Genomic DNA, 17,935 nt, shown 5'->3' on the forward strand with positions numbered 1-17,935 from the left:
AACCCAATGAACAATGAACTAACGTTACAATTTGTCAATTTTTTATTTATTACACCCCTAGTCAATCATGATAAAAAGTGCACTAATCTCTTTTTTAACTATTACTTTTCTGACTGAAGAAAACACATTGAGAGTAGATAATACTGGTCATCAGCTGTTAGAATATTATTTGGATGTATCAAGCTTGTTTCATTTAAATTTAAGCAAACAAAACACTTGTAAACTAACGGAAGGGTCCACAACACATGCACATAGATGTAGAGCACTAGTTTAGTTTCAAATTAAATGTAATATTTACACCATTGTAAGAAACCTGAATGATATTTGGTTTCTGAACCAAGAGTGGCATTTACTAATCTTGACTATTTTTTTCCAGCAATTTCATGTGAGATTAAAGATTAATTCATTACAGATTGTAATTTATCAAGTTAATCTTTTTTTCTTCTTTTTTTAAAAATCGACTGATCCCCTAATCTTTTTTTCTTTTTTAAAAAATCGACTGATCCAATTACAGTTATGAAATATTTAAAAGAAACAGATCTATCAGTGGGATTTGCTTTAGGATTAACTTTTTAAAATGTACTTCACCAGTAAAAAATGCGGAAAAGAAAAATGAAAACATTTAGAAAATTTGTTGATGAATTGCTCTCACTGTTAAATATTGAAATCTCCATGGACATATTTTACCCTCCTTTGTTATGTCTTCCATTATATCTGCTAATGCTTCAGTGAATGAATTGATGTCAGTGTCCGGCACACGGTAAATATTGAATGATTTTATTTTATGTTTATATTTTTTTTTAAGCAAAGAGTCCAGGAGGGTATTTCAATGAAAACTGATTCTGCTCCAGCTGGTACAAACTTTGAAACCAAATAATCTCTCAAAATGAATTGCAACAGTTTACCTTATGAGCTGCACTCAGCTAGACTATATCAAAGACTACCCCCCCCCCCCCCCCCCCCCCCCCCCCCCCCCACACACACACACACACACACACACACATGTAGGTCCCCACTGGAAAGTTTTCACTCTTTCAAGACATCATGAAGCTGAGGGATGATTGATAAACATTATTGTATACAAACACCTGCTCAAACAAAATGGAAATATTTAAATATATATATATATATATATATATATATATATACATATAAATAATAATATATATAAATATTTAAAAGATCAGTATTTCTAAGAGGGGGCTGTATAAAAAAAAAATATATAAAAAGCAAAATATACCAAAACACCAGTATTTTTTATCTTTTTTATTGTCATCATGCAAAATACATTAAAAAAAAAAAAAAAAAAAAAAAAAAAAAGGGAATCTACAGACTTATCAAAATCTACATCGTCCTGGCTAAATGAATGGTGTTTCAGCGGTTGCGTAGTTTGTCTTGGCTGTCAGAACAGGGTCGGCACTCCAATGCTGGCTCCTTCTTGCATTTGCCACAGGTGTACTTGAAGCAGTGAACACATCTGCCGGCTGCAGAGTTCCGTTTGCATCCATCCCTAACCTGACACTTTGTTCTTTTACCGGTGCTGAGGGGCTGCTGAAGAAACTTCTTGTCTTCGCGTGATTTCTTCGCATTGATGTGAAATTTGGCCAGCTCTTTTGCCAGATGAACCAGGAACTCTGCTCGTCTTTCCTGCACCCCTGTGCATGCCTGATAAACAATGTGAGCATTCAGTGCGGCCATGTCGATCATGTTGTAGAACACAGCAATTGGCCATCTCCGTGTTCCTGAACGCACAGTGTACTCCCGCACCATCTGGTCCATCACATCCACTCCACACTTGGTTTGGTTGTACTGGGTCACAGTGTTTGGCTTTTGCTTGTATGAATCCTCAGTCTCAACTTGGCTGTGCATGCTGCTGAGTATATAGACAGTCTTCTTGCGTTTTGGTGCATATACCGTCAGGATTGCTTCAGGGGTGGAAAACACTCGTGTGGTGAAATCAATCTGGTTACCCTGTCTTGTTGATGGAGGAATTTCACGGCGAATCTTGTTGACAGTTCCAAGGAGGGAGGTTCTTCGGCTACGCAGGCGTTGTGCAAGGGAGAGTGACGTAAAGAAATTGTCTGTAGTTACAGTTCTGCCTTTGTCCAAGAATGGTTCCATCAGCTTCATCACTACGCTCTCTGACAGTCTCTCACCACTGGGGCGATTGGGGTCCTTGCCGAGATATGGGATTGCATTGCAAATGTACTTTGATTTCAAGTCACATGCCACCCAAAACTTGATGCCAAACTTGTCAGGTTTTGTTGCAATGTACTGCAGGAAACCGCACTGAGTCTTTGAAGGGAAAAGCTGTTCGTCAATTGTAATGTGTCGGCCAGGGGTGAAGACTGAGATACAGTTTTTGACAAAGCTTTCCCAAACAGTAGAAATAGCAGCAAACTTATCAGTCTGTACTCTCTCAGCACGTGTGTACATGTCATCAAAACGGAGATGTTGCATGATGTTTTGGAAGCGGTTCCGAGCCATTGTAGCAATGATCCGTGGGTTCCCCATGTCCTCAGACCAGTTGTCGCACAAGGATGGAACTTGAGTCACCCCTTTCCAGATTAGGACAGCAATGAATCCCATCAGTTCTGGAACATCCATGAACCAATTCTCATGTTCCTTATGACGTCCATGCTGAACAGTCCAACGTTGAATCATGCGAAGCATCTGCAACGATATGAAACACAAGAAGCTCTGAAGACGACTTGTGACGATTCTTCTGGTCTTGGCTGTTGGAGCTCCATCAGCAGTGTATGGCTCAACTGGAGTGAAAAGAGGTTTTGCCAATTGTTCTACACGCCACACTGTGCCATCTTTAGCAACCTCTGTTCGCCCATGTTCAACCAAAGCTCTTGGTTCTGGCAGTGGAGTACAAGTTTCCTCATCTGCAAGCAGATAAAAAAACATTGTTATTTTCATATATTAGCAAAATAATTCACCTATAGCAACTCTATATAGATTGACAGACCATGTGACAAAACCGCAATGCATTATATTTCTGTCAGTCACTAGATATAAACACTCATAGGATAATATTGGAGATCTAACTTCAAAATCATCATTCCAGTTATCTCCGGTAAAAAATAAATAAATAAATAAATAAATACACACACACACACACACACACACACACACACACACACACACACACACACACACACACACACACACACACAGTGGGGCAAATAAGTAGTCAACCACCAATTGTGCAAGTTCTCCCACTTGAAAAGATTTGAGAGGCCTAGATTTTTAAAGAATTTATGTCCAAATTACACTGGAAAATAAGTATTTGGTCACCTACAAACAAGCAAGATTTCTGGCTGTCAAAGAGATCTAACTTCTAACGAGGTCTAACGAGGCTCCACTCGTTACCTGTATTAATGGCACCTCTTTTAACTCATTATCGGTATAAAAGACACCCGTCCACAATCTCAGTCAGTCACACTCCAAACTCCACTATGGCCAAGACCAAAGAGCTGTTGAAGGACACCAGAGACAAAATTGTAGACCTGCACCAGGCTGGGAAGACTGAATCTGCAATAGGTAAAACGCTTGGTGTAAGAAATCAACTGTGGGAGCAATTATTAGAAAATGGAAGACATACAAGACCACTGATATTCTCCCTCGATCTGGGGCTCCATGCAAGATCTCATCCCGTGGAGTCAAAATGATAAGAACGGTGAGCAAAAATCCCAGAACCTTACGGGGGGACCGAGTGAATGACCTACAGAGAGCTGGGACCACAGTAACAAAGGCTACTATCAGTAACACAATGCGCCACCAGGGACTCAAATCCTGCACTGCCAGACGTGCCCCCCTGTTGAAGCCAGTATACGTCCAGGCCCGTCTGCGTTTCGCTAGAGAGCATTTGGATGATCCAAAAGAGGACTGGGTGAATGTGTTATCTTCAGATGAAACCAAAATAGGTAGAAACACCGGTTCTCGTGTTTGGAGGAGAAAGAATACCGAATTGCATCCGATGTACACCATATCCACTGTGAAGCATGGGGGTGGAAACATGCTTTGGGGCTGTTTTTCTGCAAAGGGACCAGGACGACTGATCTGTGTAAAGGAAAGAATGAATGGGGCCATGTATCGAGAGATTTTGAGTGAAAATCTTCTATCAGCAAGGGCATTGAAGGTGAGACGTGGCTGGGTCTTTCAGCATGACTGACTCCAAACACACAGCCAGGGCAACAAAAGGAGTGGCTTCGTAAGAAGCATTTCAAGGTCCTGGAGTGGCCTAGCCAGTCTCCAGATCTCAACCCCATAGAAAATCTGTGGAGGGAGTTGAAAGTCCGTGTTGGAGGAATGGGCCAAAATATCAGCAACAGTGTGTGAAAAGTAGGGATGGGAATTGATAGGATTTTTACGATTCCGATTCCATTATCGATATTGCGTAACGATTCGATTCTTTATCGATTCTCTTATCGATTCTAATTTGGGGAAAAAGAAGAACAAACGTTTTGATTGGCATCGAGTTTGTTTAATCAGAAGTCACAACCTTACAAACTCACAACGAGATCAAAAGAGGCCCAAAGCCTCAATGTTAACTGTGGCAATAAGTGGCAAATACACAAGAATGTGTAACATTTTACTGAAACATTTATCTAATAGAAATAAAAAATATATATATATTGGCAGATAGGTTGTTCTGCCTTTGGCAATATGTGTTAAAGCAGGGGTCCCCAAACTTTTTCCTGTGAGGGCCAGATAACTTTTCCCTTCTCTGATGAGGGGCCGGGGTCAGTTTGTAACAGAAAAAGTGTGACGATTGCAGAAGTGCATAAATGTATAAAATTATTGTTTTTCCAGAAAACCACAATCAAATAACCCTTTCTGGATTCTTTATAATAATAATAATAATAATTAATAATAAAAACACTATTAATTAAATAGATAATAACCAAATAACCCTCTCTGAATTCTTCAAGGAAAAGGCCAGGAAATAACACGATTGAGAAAAAAATTTTTTTTAAATGGCCGGACCAAATGTGGAGGCGGGCCGTATTTGGGCCGCGGGCCGCAGTTTGGGAACTGCTGGGTTAACGTGTATTATTTTACCATTACATTGAATTGCATGCCTTTTAGTTTTTGTGGCGCTTACACGCTCAAGTGGGGGCGCCCTTGCGCTTCCTCACGTGAAGAACGCGCTCACGTGAAGAACAGCGCGCTTACACCCAAAGAAGAAATGCCGCATCCAAGTGAGTGAGCGAGTTAGTGAGAGGGAAACACTTCTACGAGCCTACGTTCTTTGTTAATGTTAATATCTACAGAGGCAACGCCTGTATGTATCATCTTTTGTGTTGTTGTTGTGTTTCCACTCGCGATCGGACACTTAAATCCAGTTGTGTAGTGGTTTGAACGATGTGCTAATGCTAGCGAACGAATGCTAACCATTTGTTATTACTGTTATTAGCAGCTAATCATCGCTGATTTACGTTGATGCAATACCTGCTTGGGGACGAAATTGATTTGTTTCATTTCTATTCTTAGTTTCACTCTTCAAGTGATGGTTGAATAAAGTCAGCAAATTACACCAACGTCTTCTGCATCGTCATTTGGGAGTTTAGCTAGCTGTATAGCCAGGACTGAGCCTTAGCCTCTCTGTGAGGACAGCGAAGTCGTATTCCCTCCCGATGCAGTTATCTCCACCTTGCAATGACTGCAAGTCGCTTTGTTGTAATTTTTCCTCGTGAAGTGAAGACACACTTTCGAGCGTTTGAACCTACGTGCTGTCATTGTTATGTTTATGGCTGCAATGCTCGTGCTTACCCGTCGTAACCTTTCATTTTCACACTCTTTCCTGGTGAAGTGTAGTCAAACTTTGGAGCGAGTGGTTCTTGGCGCCATGCTAGTTTGATGCGTCTGGACAACAACACACGTCACGACGCAATACGCGTCTTTAGGAATCGTTAAAGGGATCGTTAAGGCTTTTTCATTGTGATGTCGAGGCCTCGAAACACTCGGAATCGGTTCCGAATTGGAATCGGATTTCGATTCCCATCCCTAATAAAAAGCTTGTGAGGAGTTACAGAAAACGTTTGGCCTCTGTATTTGCCAACAAAGAGTACATAAAGTATTGAGATGAACTTTTTGTTTTGACCAAATACTTATTTTCCACCATGATTTTTTCCACATTCAGTCTCTCATGGTTGAGGTTTACCCATGTTGTCAATTATAGGCCTCTTTAATATTTTCAAGTGGGAGAACTTGCACAATTAGTGTTGACTACATACTTATTTGCCCCACTGTGTGTGTGTGTGTGTGTGTATATATATATATATTTGATCAATATATTTGATCAATAGTCACTATCTACAAAGTATATGAGGGCTTTCAATCTCTATTGGTTGGTCTAACTATTTTATAGTTTATGTGATACATTGTTTCATTGTATAAGACTCAATCAGTATGTTGTAGCTGATATTTCGAGCATTTGTTGTCATTTTTTTAACCATTAAATTTTCACAGTGAAAAACAATGCAACACGGACAAAGTATCTACAGCTGAAAAGATATATTTAAAATATAAAATATATTTTTCAAATTATTTTTAATATGTAATTATATATTTTGCAAGTAAAACAACTGAGTGGGAGAAATCTTACCAGAAGAGTCTGAATTTTCGATTTTGATTTCTTCGCCATCGGACTCACAAAGTGGTGTATTGACAAGGATCATTGACAATGGCTTCTGCGTAGTAGGCCTTCTCTGCACACGAGGTTTCTGCATGCTTCTGTGATGAAGGTGAAGTGAATGAAGTGAAGGTGCACTCTGCGCCTATCTATCCCCCTCAAACCAAAAGCCTGCATGCAAATTTGCAAGTTATAGCCCACCATGCATACGTCAATTTATATTCCAGAGGTGAAGCACCTTGCAAACAAGTCAACCCTACAATAAAAGCCAATTCTGTCGAGTTATGGGGCACTTGGCAAAACCTTTATCTAAACCATGCATATGCCCTAAACTAACATGTGAAACGAAGTATCTGCATTTTTGCTACAGGTGGTAAACGCTTAGGCACGGCACCTTGCATGAACAAGTCGACTCTACAATAAAAGGCAATTATCAAGGGAAAAGGATTTGTATAGAGCATTTACAGTGACAGTGCCACCCCAAAGCGCTTTACAGAGAGAAAGGGTAGGTTTATGTAATTGCATCCATGTATATGCCCTGTAGTACAACTTGAAAGGACCTTTATTTTTACCTCTGCCAAGGAGTTAATGTTTTCATCTGTTTGTGAGCAGGATAACTCAAAAAAACGGTTTGACGGAATTAGATGAAATTTTCAGGAATGATTAATAGTGTGAACAGGTAGAACTGATTACATTTTTGGGGTGATCGGTGTTGGGGGGGCTGGGATGTTGCGCTTGGTGGAGGTCAGCCCTCCTTGAGTGCTTTTCTTGTTACCACTGTTGCTTGGTGTGCCGAGTTGCAGTATTTCTAAATGTCTATGTATATCGATGTATATCCACAGCAAATTGTTAATTGATCTTTTCAAAATTGTTTTTTTTAACATGTAGAGGGTATTCATACAAATACAGCCGAATAAATTAGAATTGTTAAAATACTATTATGAAAATATCCTCAGAAGTTTAGCAGTCAAGTAAAGTCAAGTCAAGTAGGAAGTCACAACACAGTGTTCAGTTTCTGAAAGTTGCCCGATTGAGGCAGGGTTCCCCCATCCCCCTCCTCAGGTAATGGCTAAATTTGAAGAGATGTTCATGTGACCATTGGAGTTGTCAGTTTGGACTAACATCCCAAAAAGGGACACCACTGGCAACATTAGGGAGCACCAAAACCTCTGGTCGTTCTAGTGTCAATGCAAAAAACTCATTCCCAGTCAAAATAGCTATGCAAAATATGCATAAAACTTACTCAGTCTTTGCCTTGGCTAGATCTCTAAAACTCTCCATTGACACCTTGCGGTGTATTTCAATCACTACCTTACGTAGTTAAAGACACTGTGGAAGAAAGGCAGGGAGCCCATGTGACGTCCCGCTCGGTGACATCAACAATGGTGAGCTATTAGTTTATTTTTGATTGAAAATTTTACAAATTTTATTAAAACGAAAAATTAAAGAGGGGTTTTATTATAAAATTACTATAACTTGTATTCACATTTATCTTAAGAACTACAAGTCTTTCTATCCTTGGATCCCTTTAACAGAAAGAATGTTAATGCCATCTTGTGGATTTATTGCTATAATCAACAAATACATTACTTATATACAGTATGATGAATGTATATGTCCGTCTTGTGTCTCATCTTTCCATTCCAACATAATTTACAGAAAAATATGGCATATTCTAGAGATGTTTGAATTGCGATTAATTACAATTTTTAAGCTGTGATTAACGCGATTAAAAATTAATCGTTTGACAGCCTTAGTAAATATACATAAAAGAACATCTCGACCACTCCTTGATGTCTGCAATTTCTGTATCGCGACCCTTGTTATACTACCATGTTTCACCCATAAAATCAGCAAAAAAATCCGGCTGTGGCCATTCACAGCTGTGTCTTGACACTGTGATACATGCTACAAGGAGTTTTCGGAACGAAACAAGGTAACTACGCGATCTCATTAAAATCATGGCGTCTAATTATGTTCTCACCTCCAGTTAAGGTTTTGCTTTTTAATTAAAAAAAAAAAAAAAATTTTATGCCCTTCTGTTCAGAATTTTTCTTCCCCCACAAGATATAGATTTTAAGCTTTCAATGATCACACATGCATATAGAACAATTTTGAAATTTGGCCAAATTGGGGGTCTCAGAGCGGAACTTAAGTCACCTAATTGTTTTCCGCTATATAAATATTTTTCAAAACATGCAAGTGAAAATGTTTTCCGCCATATATAAAAAGTCACGATACCTTGCATAGATTCAACACTATATTGTAACCCTCTTAAAATAATTTCACACGTCTTAGTTTTGACAATTTTGTTGCTAAAGCATTTCAAACATTTGAATGAAAACCATTATTTTTAACAAAATACTACACTTAAAAGACGACAATGTTGATATTTCGCATTTTGATCGATTTTGATTTGATACACCCCTTCAAACGCTGTCATTTTCTAGCACCTGGTCGATTATAATAGTGCTACTTGTTTGAGATGAAAAACTATATTAATAAATACATCTAAAATAATTCTAAGCCAAAACAACACTTCTCTTGCTGGTATGTTTAATTTTACCATGAAGCAACTAGTAAAGGGTGAGCCGGTTTAATTAAACTCCATAAACATGAACCTCCATAATATAACTTTATAGCTTCCTCTAGGAATGCCAGAAACCTATTAAAGAGTTTTTGTAGCTCAAGGGACCCGAGGGCACTTGTTTTAGGTGAGGGGGTGTCTGCAGTTCTAAAAACCCGACTATGGGTGGGCGTCAAACCTTGTGTTGTTAGACTTGTCCGTTTGAAGCGAATCCTTGGACATCTCCATCAGCCTCATGGCCTCGTTGACGTCCTCCTTCTCAACCACATCCATTAGGCGGAGGCGTGCCTGAATGGGGGAGTTGTTCATGTTTCAATATGATTATATTGTTCATCATTATTGCATTTTATATTATATATACCTTTAGAAATTAATACCACGTGAATAAAAGCTAAATTAAAATGAATAACAGAAATACACTGGTTACGGCCCAAATAACACTCCAGTAGACTTTTCTTCCCATAGTATTTTAATTCATTGGCTGCCATCCATTATGACAGAGGGTGGAATGAACATTTGTTCACTTGCTACGCCCAGTTAAAATTGGACGTCTAGTGTTGTCAATAGCAGACAATGACAGCAATGTAAAAGTCAATACGTGCACGGAAGTTAAGTAATCAGATGTGGCGGTTTTAACTTTGAAGGTCCAACATGTCGTGACGACATAAGCTGCGCTGTGCCGGCACTGTCAGACCGAGACAAGTGCAATGCCCTGTGGGATGGCCGGCAATTGCCCAAGTCTCCGCCTCTCAACACCAGCTAGTCTCTCCGAAGGTCTGAAGAAAACTGGATGAGAAGGTAATTTCAAAGCGCGCTCAGTTTTGCATGGGTTTGCACAGCTGGCACAGAGGCTGACTGCCAACCCTGCAAAACTCGGCGCGCTCAGACCACAACCTAAGTTAAATGTGTTCACATTTCTCCTGTATTACTTTTCACTGTGTCAAATTTTAGGGGTGGTCTGGAGCCCTGGCGTCTGCAGGAAGTGCTGGTTTTGCAGTAGGTTGATGATGCTACCTGCACAAACAGCACTTTTTACAGCCGGAAGGAAACCATCTTCAGGAATAAATTAGTGTTTGTATTACATTTGTTTCTCCAGGTTCTTTTTGTACAGCTTGAGAGAGAAGTGCTCACGGCGCAGTAGATTGACTTTTTATCACTACCTGCACTGTAAGCACTTTAGCTCACACTGAACCACTGAAGAAGTGTTTGGATCAAATGAATATATTTCAGAGCTGCCAGCCTCTCCCAGTCAAAATCGACTGGGCGTACAACACCGTCAATGGCAATATACTGTAAATAATTCATGACACTCTTCATAAATAAAAGGACAATAGGGGTTGTTCCGACTTCATTTCCCTCACCAGCGCTGTAGCGAGGCGTAGTATGGAGAGGAGGGTGCGGGCCGAGGTGAAGGTGGTGTCCTTGCTCACTCGTGCCTCCTTCCTCATCTCCACATATGCGGCGGTTATGTAGTCTGCCAGCGACACCGGTACCACCGGCTGCTTCTTCTTACAAGCGGCAATGTAACGCCTGCAGGGAATTGCATGTTGGAAAAAGACATGGATTAGAAAAACAAACAAAAAAAAGTCAATTTTGCTGGGCACAGTGTTTTGTAGTGCTGCAACGATTAACTCGAGTATTTGATTAGGGAAAAAAAGATTCGGATTAAATTTTGCTGCTTCGAGTATTCGTTTCATTACAGTTGCGTTGTAATGATTTATTTCAAAACTTCGCATTTGGTTTTATTGATTTGGGTGGATACATTGCCCTCTAGTCTGCCTAATTTCACATAGCTAAATCCAGTTGCTCCATGTTAAAACAAACATAAACTAAGTTTTTCTTTGAGCTGTTTTTTTTTTTTTTTAATGCATTCGTAATTTGGTTCATAGGTATATTTAGCCATATTTTGTGGGAATATGTGTCTGAACCATTTGTTAAGAGCATTGTAAAAAAAAAAAAGTTAGCGTTTATAGCATTTAAGCTAGCGGACTTTTGCTACATAAATACCCAATTGTTTTTTGTGGTACATAGATCCTTATTTATTATTTTTTAATACCGTTTGAGGCTCATCTCAGATATTTTAATTTTTGATGCTCCTTATCCGATTACTTCAACTAACTAGTTCATCGAATAGTCGACCACTAAAATAATCTATAGCTGCAGTCCTAGTGTTTTGCAGCCTTGCTTTTGACATCAAAGTCTAATATAACTAGAGTAGTTTATGCAATGAAAATTTTAAGAAAAAAGTTTTTTTTAAAAAATCAAGAATTAAAGAAATGTGGCCCGGACATGTTTCGCCAAGGAAATTTCATGTTAAAGAGATTAAAAATTATTTCTTAAAACTTTTATACCGAAATGATTAAAGTACAAAAAGTAAAGTAAAAAAATGACGCCTGCACAATGTTTCCATGGGCTATAAAACAATAAATTTATAGAACAACATTTTTTATTTTTTTAAGTAATGGATTTTTTTTTTTTTTTTTGTTTATTTTATACTGGGCATTATATGTACACTATACAAGATTTTTCCCTCATTTTTTTTATAAGCCAGGCAGGCCACCAGGCTTTTCTTGCCCTTCACCAGGCTAAAACAGTGCTAGGCAAAGAAATGATCAAAAGTCTACACATTTTAACCATGTTTAGAGTTAAAGTTACCCCTTTAATGGCAGCAATATTAAGCAATTATCAGAGAATCCCAAATTTTGAAAAATAAGGTCCTAATTAGGGCTGCAGCTATCGAATATTTTAGTAATCGATTGAAAATTCTATCGATTAATCGAATAAAACTTTTTAGGTAAAGAGCAATTATTAATATACATGAGGAAAAAAAAAAAAAAAAAAAGACATTTAATCCAATATTGAACCATTTTCAGTCGATCAATGTCTTTATTTTCAATGTATTGTTGAAAACAGCCAACAATTGCATCTCAGATGTGACTAGAAAAAAAAAAAAAATCACTGCTTTCACTCAAAACACTTCTAGATCTTTAAAAAAAACATTCTTACCTAAAAATGTAATTACGCTTGATAACACACATCACTTGAAAGCTACATGTGTTTTCCCACGTGTTTCAACAATTGGATTTTGAGTTTTTGTAATGTTCAAAATAAATGTATGATACCTGCTGTATTGGAGCACATTAGGGACCAGTGCTACTTGGTGTTTTATTAAGCAATGACTGCTTAGCCAAAACTGACAGTTAGCTTTATTATGTTTTAGTTTTACACCCCCATCACTCTTCAGCACTGTCTTTTTACAGATTATATAAAACCTGTATGTAAAACACGTTAGCCTCGCATCGACAGTGGTCATAATGAATAGAAACCTAGCTCACCGAAGAGCGAACGTTACGTGACCGAGTGACAGTAACGTTGTATTTATTAGCGATGAGAAGTGTACTGCTTAAAGATGGCGGCTGTTTACCAACACTGTCCAGATGAGGCCGAGTGTCATTTCGCATCGAGTCCTAAATGCATGCGATACCTATGAGACGCGTCGGACACTACCAGCTACCAAACTAGCATCATGTGGGCGTAGTTTTTAGCAACGTCGGTGTAGTTTGTAGCGGCTGTCTGCTGCAGCTAGTTTTTTTTTTAATTTTAATTTAAAAAAAAAAAAAAAAGTTGCTTCTTTCCTCTACACACGTGACTTCAGCGCGTTGTCCCGCATTAAAAGTAGTCCGGGCAAAACGTGATGCTTGAAGCTGTTAAAATTAAACGATTCCTCGAGGCGAATAAAATTACTCTGACCAGTTTTTAAACTCGAGTATTCGTTTCAGCTCTAGTCCTAATGAAACCTTTTTTTTCAAATTTTTAAAAAGAAAAGTCAAAATGTGTAATAAGCACTCAGATATCTATAACCCTGGCTAAATCTTGTTTTTCACATGGAACCTGCAGATGCATGTGTTGACTTGTATCCATCTTTTTTCCAAAAAGAAATGTCAAAATTCTGAATTAGTCTCAAAATCTTAGGTGTATCAAATGTGATACATTTGGCAATATAAGGTTAAAAGCGCAATGCTGACATTTTACGATCAAAATATGAATAAATCTGCCCCAAGTTTGCAATTGTACTGGTTCAATCTTCAATATTCTTTTTAAAATACTTTATTAAAATAAAATAAAAATCATAAAATTGATAAAATCTCAAGGTCTACCATAGCTCGAGCTACTAAAAACCTTTAGTGGCTTTTTTGTCAACTACTGTAGTTAGCCAAAGTCAATGGCGTACCGCACGCAGGCTATTTTTAGACCATGACGTCGCATCGTAAAGCGGAAGTAAAGCCGAAGTGGGACATTATAGACCCGCCCTCGCATAGACCCAACGTAAAAAGTGCTACTTTTCTCCGGTAATCTTTCAAAAACGAACATGCCGATCACGCACTGCTTTTTTGGAACTTGTAGAAACGACTCTAGACATTACGACCATGAAGGATGTTTTCTTCATACGTTCCCGGAAACCAAAAACTCGGGAGGAAAAAATGTGAAAACCGAATCAACTTGCGCGGACTTTAACACCATCTCGGCGAATCCATTCACGTTTCATATGCAGTAAACATTATGTTGGGTTGGCATGGTCTTTCAGAGGACAAAGAGGTAAGCCATTTTTATATTTTTACTTAATTTTTTTAGCGTAACGGTGTGCCGTACTTAGGCATGTGCCGGTATGAAATTTTGACGGTACGATAACCGTGAGCAAAAATACCGCGGTTTTACGGTATTGCAATTATAGCTCCAAAATGTGTTATTTTGAGAGGTATGGGTTTAAAAAAAAAAAAAAAAAAAAAAAAAATTCCAGGATTTTTGGGTTTTTCAGAAAATATTTGAAAATTGGAACATGAATATTATGTTAAAATAAATAAATAAACAAAAAAATATTTTTAATAAAATTAAAATAAATAGAACTTATAGACTACCCACAGCCACAGCTCAGGTTGCTCAAGATTGGAGCAAGAACTAAATTAATTGCTATAAAAAAAAGTAAAAATAAATAAAATTGAATTGAAATTTTTTTTTTTTTGAAGGGGCAAAAGCTCAAGTGAAGTTTCGCCATTTTCAGCCACTGTGTCAACTCTCATCTACATGTCATGCCTTTGTGTTAAAAAGACGCAGAATTCATAAGTTAATAAGTTAAAAATGGATAAGTTAGTTAAAATGTGAATGTTGTGTAAAGGTTTAATCTAAAAACACTGGGAGTGAGACCTCCCTTTGTCCAGCGAGCTTACATTTGTGCTTAGGGCAAGATCATCTGTCGCAATTAGCAATCTTTGATGTTATCCCTTTTCCTTCATTCAAGCTTGTTTCTCAGTGGCCGTGAGATTTATAACCTCGACGAAGTTGCTCTCCCAGCTAAGACTAGACTAACATTCGTCTTTGTAAGTTTTTAGTTAATTTGTATTTTGAATTTGAAAGGAAAATGTGTGTTTTGTTTTTTGGCAATCTTTTTCATGGATGACTTCCTCACATTCTGTTGTTTGTGCTAATGAAGCTACTCACACGTGTAAAATGCTATTGTACAATGTTTTAAAACTATACTATATTTCAGTGACCATGATTTGAGACCTCCATAAATTCAAGAAAAGTACGCCTTTTGTTTGGAGTGTTTCTTTTTTGGTGTTTAGCAGAATAGCCTCACTGACACACACACACATCAACAACCGGAGAGGGAGGGGTGAGCGCTGCCGCTCCAAGATACTTATGGCTGCATTTCTGAGACTTAAATGGCGAATACCTTACTACGGTAAATTTTAGTGGTTTTGAAACCGCGACGTTTTCATACCACGGTAAACCTTGAAACCGGTAACCGGCACATGCCTAGCCGTAAAAATTACAATGGTATCTGACTGCCACTGTTACAGTTTCTGCTATATATATATATATATATATATATACCGTATTTTTCGGACTATAAGTCGCGTTTTTTTTTCATATTTTGGCTGGGGGTGCGACTTATACTCAGGAGCGACTTATGTGTGGAATTATTAACACATTATGATATAATTTCACATCTTATTTTGGTGTTTTGCAGTGACACTGATGGTTTTGTAAAGTTGTTAGCATGCTCTTATGCTATAGTTATCTGAATAACTCTTTATAGCTATGGCCACGTTCGCGTTCTGCCTTTGGCAGTGTAAGTATTGTATTAATTAATTGTATTATTGACTTTTTTATCTTGAAATGGATGCATTTAGTTTGTGGCGCTTTCACGCCCACGTGAGGGCGCACTCGCACTTGTTTACGCGACACGCCAGAAGAAGACTGACAGCTACGTAGCTCTGAGTGAGTGAGTTAGCTAGAGAGAATAGACGGATGCGAACCTACTTTCATTGTTTATGCTTTTAAATCATCTCTACAGAGGCAACGCCTGCGTGTATCATCTTTTCTGTTGTTGTGTGTTTTCCACCCGCGATCGGACACTTAGAGCCAGTTGTGTGGTTGTTTGAACGATGTGCTCATGATAGCGAACGCATGCTAACCTGTTACTTATTACTAATAGTACCTAATTGTCATTTATTTACGTTGATGCGAACCTGTTTGGTATCAAGCACCAAATTGATTCAGCACATTATATGGACGTCCAGCATCGTCATTTGGGAGTTCGCTGTATAGCCGGGACCGAGCCGTAGCGTCCTGGTAAGGACAGTATATTCTCATTTCGTTGTTCATGCACTGTACACTGTATATTTATTTAGCATGTTGTTCTCTATTGTATTTTTATATTAAATTGCCTTTCAAGATGACATGTCTGTTCTATGTGTTGGATTTTATCAAGTAAATTTCCCCCCAAAATTCGACTTATACTCCGGTGCGACTTGTATATGTTTTTTTTCTCTTCGTTGGGCATTTTATGGCTGGATCGACTTATACTCAGGAGCGACTTGTAGTCCGAAAAATACGGTATATATAAAAAAAAACTTTAGTAAGGGGGGAAGTGTAAATAAATTATAGGATTAAGATGTGTTATCAATGAAAAAATTAAAAGTGTTCGTTGGCTGTCACTGAGTAGCATTTGCAATCGCTACACAAAGCTAACTAAATTACCCCCAAGAACGGTAAGACACGTAAGGACAACCAGAGGATACATAAGAAAGACAGGGCTGATGGTAAAGGATAGCTTGTTGAAACCGGAGAATGTCATTGTCAGTCGCGCCGATTAAAAAAAAAAAAAAAAAAAGCTAAAGCTATGCTTAGGTCGGCTCGTTTGTTGTCGTCTTTTTCAGCCTTTGACACTAAAGCCATCTCTTTAACTGAACATTTTTATGTTCTTCCACATCTACGCCAGTCAATTTGGCACCAGGCACATCATTTTCGGAGAGAATTGGTAGGTTTAGCGCTGTAAACATCTCCTTCGTACACGATTTCCATTCATTTCCTATTAGGGACAAACTGTGGCTTGTCCTAGCTTTGTCCCAGCTTAGCAACAGTAGCTAATGCTATGAATATTAATGAGCGGAAGTGACGTGTTGCTTGCGGTACGCCATTAGCAGCTCTCTGACAGATGGCGTTTGAGACCCTTGTGCCAGACACCTTTTACAAAATAATACTAAACACACACCTCATGAGCTTCATGTCAATGGGGGTGAAGTGCGCGGGCGGCTGGCGACAGTGCTGGTGGACATAGGTGATGTGCTGGGCCAGACGCAGGTCGGCATCTGCGTCGGGCTTGTCCTGGATGAGCCAAAGCAGGTCAAAACGTGAGAGCAGCGCGGCCGGCAGCTGAATGTTCTGCTCGATGCTCTTCTTGGGGTTGTAGCGGCCGTATGCCGGGTTTGCGGCAGCCAGGATGGAGCAGCGGGCGTTAAGGGAGGTCATGATGCCGGCCTGTGTGGTTGGTCTGGTGTTAAAATGTCTCAAAAATACCAAAACATCAAGTGAAAAAGTGAGAGAAGCTTACTTTGGCAATGGAAATGGTCTGTTGCTCCATCACCTCGTGGATGGCCGTGCGGTCAGCATCTGCCATCTTGTCAAACTCATCAATGCAGCACACACCCATGTCGGCAAGAACCAGGGCACCACCTTCCAGGGTCATCTCACCAGTTAGCGGGTCACGCATTACAGCCGCTGTCAAGCCCACACCCGATGAGCCTCGGCCTGTCGTGTACTGGCCTTTTGGAAAATGATGAGATCCGGAAAGGGTTCTTGATAGTTGTACAATAGCTTGGCACAAGCATTTTTATTTGTATATTGTACTCACTGCGAGGAGCCAGACGGTCGATGTAGCTCAAGAGCTGAGACTTGGCCACGCCAGGATCTCCCATTAAGCAGATGTTGATGTTACCTTAGAGGAGGGCCATAATGTCAAATTAGGAAAAAAAATTCAGCTCTTTTATCGGAGTTACAATCGGCGGGGGTAATCCCGGGGGTGTCATTTTTAAATCGCAATAATTCCCCGAACTGGTGTATTTTATGAGAAGTCATTAAGGAATTTAAAAAATTCATTACAAGTTAGTCTTAATCAGTCAATGAGTTACACATATATCTATGCACCCTACAAGTTTGTGTTGTGGCTTATCACACCAGGAGTCCCCAACGTTTTTTGCACCACGGACCGGTGTTATTTGGGTGTTTTTCTTCACGGAACGGTGTTCTGACAAATTTTGCAACCCATCAACAATTGCAACGATGCGGTTCTGCGCATGCGCGTAACGTTTAACATAGCCGCAAAATGCGCAAATGCAGCGATTCCAAAGTAAACACTATAAACT

At 39.1% G+C, this 17,935-nt stretch overlaps 2 protein-coding genes across 2 annotated transcripts in view; both read right to left on the bottom strand.

Moving 5' to 3' along the window:
• The window catches only part of mcm7 (minichromosome maintenance complex component 7), a 41,390-nt gene that overhangs the window by 4,804 nt on the left and 18,651 nt on the right, over positions 1–17,935 (bottom strand). The window contains exons 10-14 of the mRNA XM_057850006.1: positions 17,425–17,508; positions 17,125–17,336; positions 16,786–17,051; positions 10,592–10,760; positions 9,409–9,518 (exon numbers count right to left, since the gene is read on the bottom strand). Of these exons, the coding sequence (XP_057705989.1) occupies positions 9,409–9,518; positions 10,592–10,760; positions 16,786–17,051; positions 17,125–17,336; positions 17,425–17,508 (841 nt within the window). The remainder of the gene's footprint in view (positions 1–9,408; positions 9,519–10,591; positions 10,761–16,785; positions 17,052–17,124; positions 17,337–17,424; positions 17,509–17,935) is intronic.
• Positions 1,328–9,398, bottom strand: LOC130923891 (piggyBac transposable element-derived protein 4-like). The gene is made up of 2 exons (XM_057850008.1): positions 6,617–9,398; positions 1,328–2,891 (listed from the first exon to the last, which is right to left on the bottom strand). Exons 1-2 carry the CDS (start codon positions 6,738–6,740, stop codon positions 1,375–1,377), a joined length of 1,641 nt encoding a protein of 546 aa, XP_057705991.1. The 5' UTR covers positions 6,741–9,398; the 3' UTR covers positions 1,328–1,374.

Source organism: Corythoichthys intestinalis, chromosome 11 (assembly GCF_030265065.1).
Source record: "Corythoichthys intestinalis isolate RoL2023-P3 chromosome 11, ASM3026506v1, whole genome shotgun sequence".
Lineage (NCBI taxonomy): Eukaryota > Metazoa > Chordata > Actinopteri > Syngnathiformes > Syngnathidae > Corythoichthys > Corythoichthys intestinalis.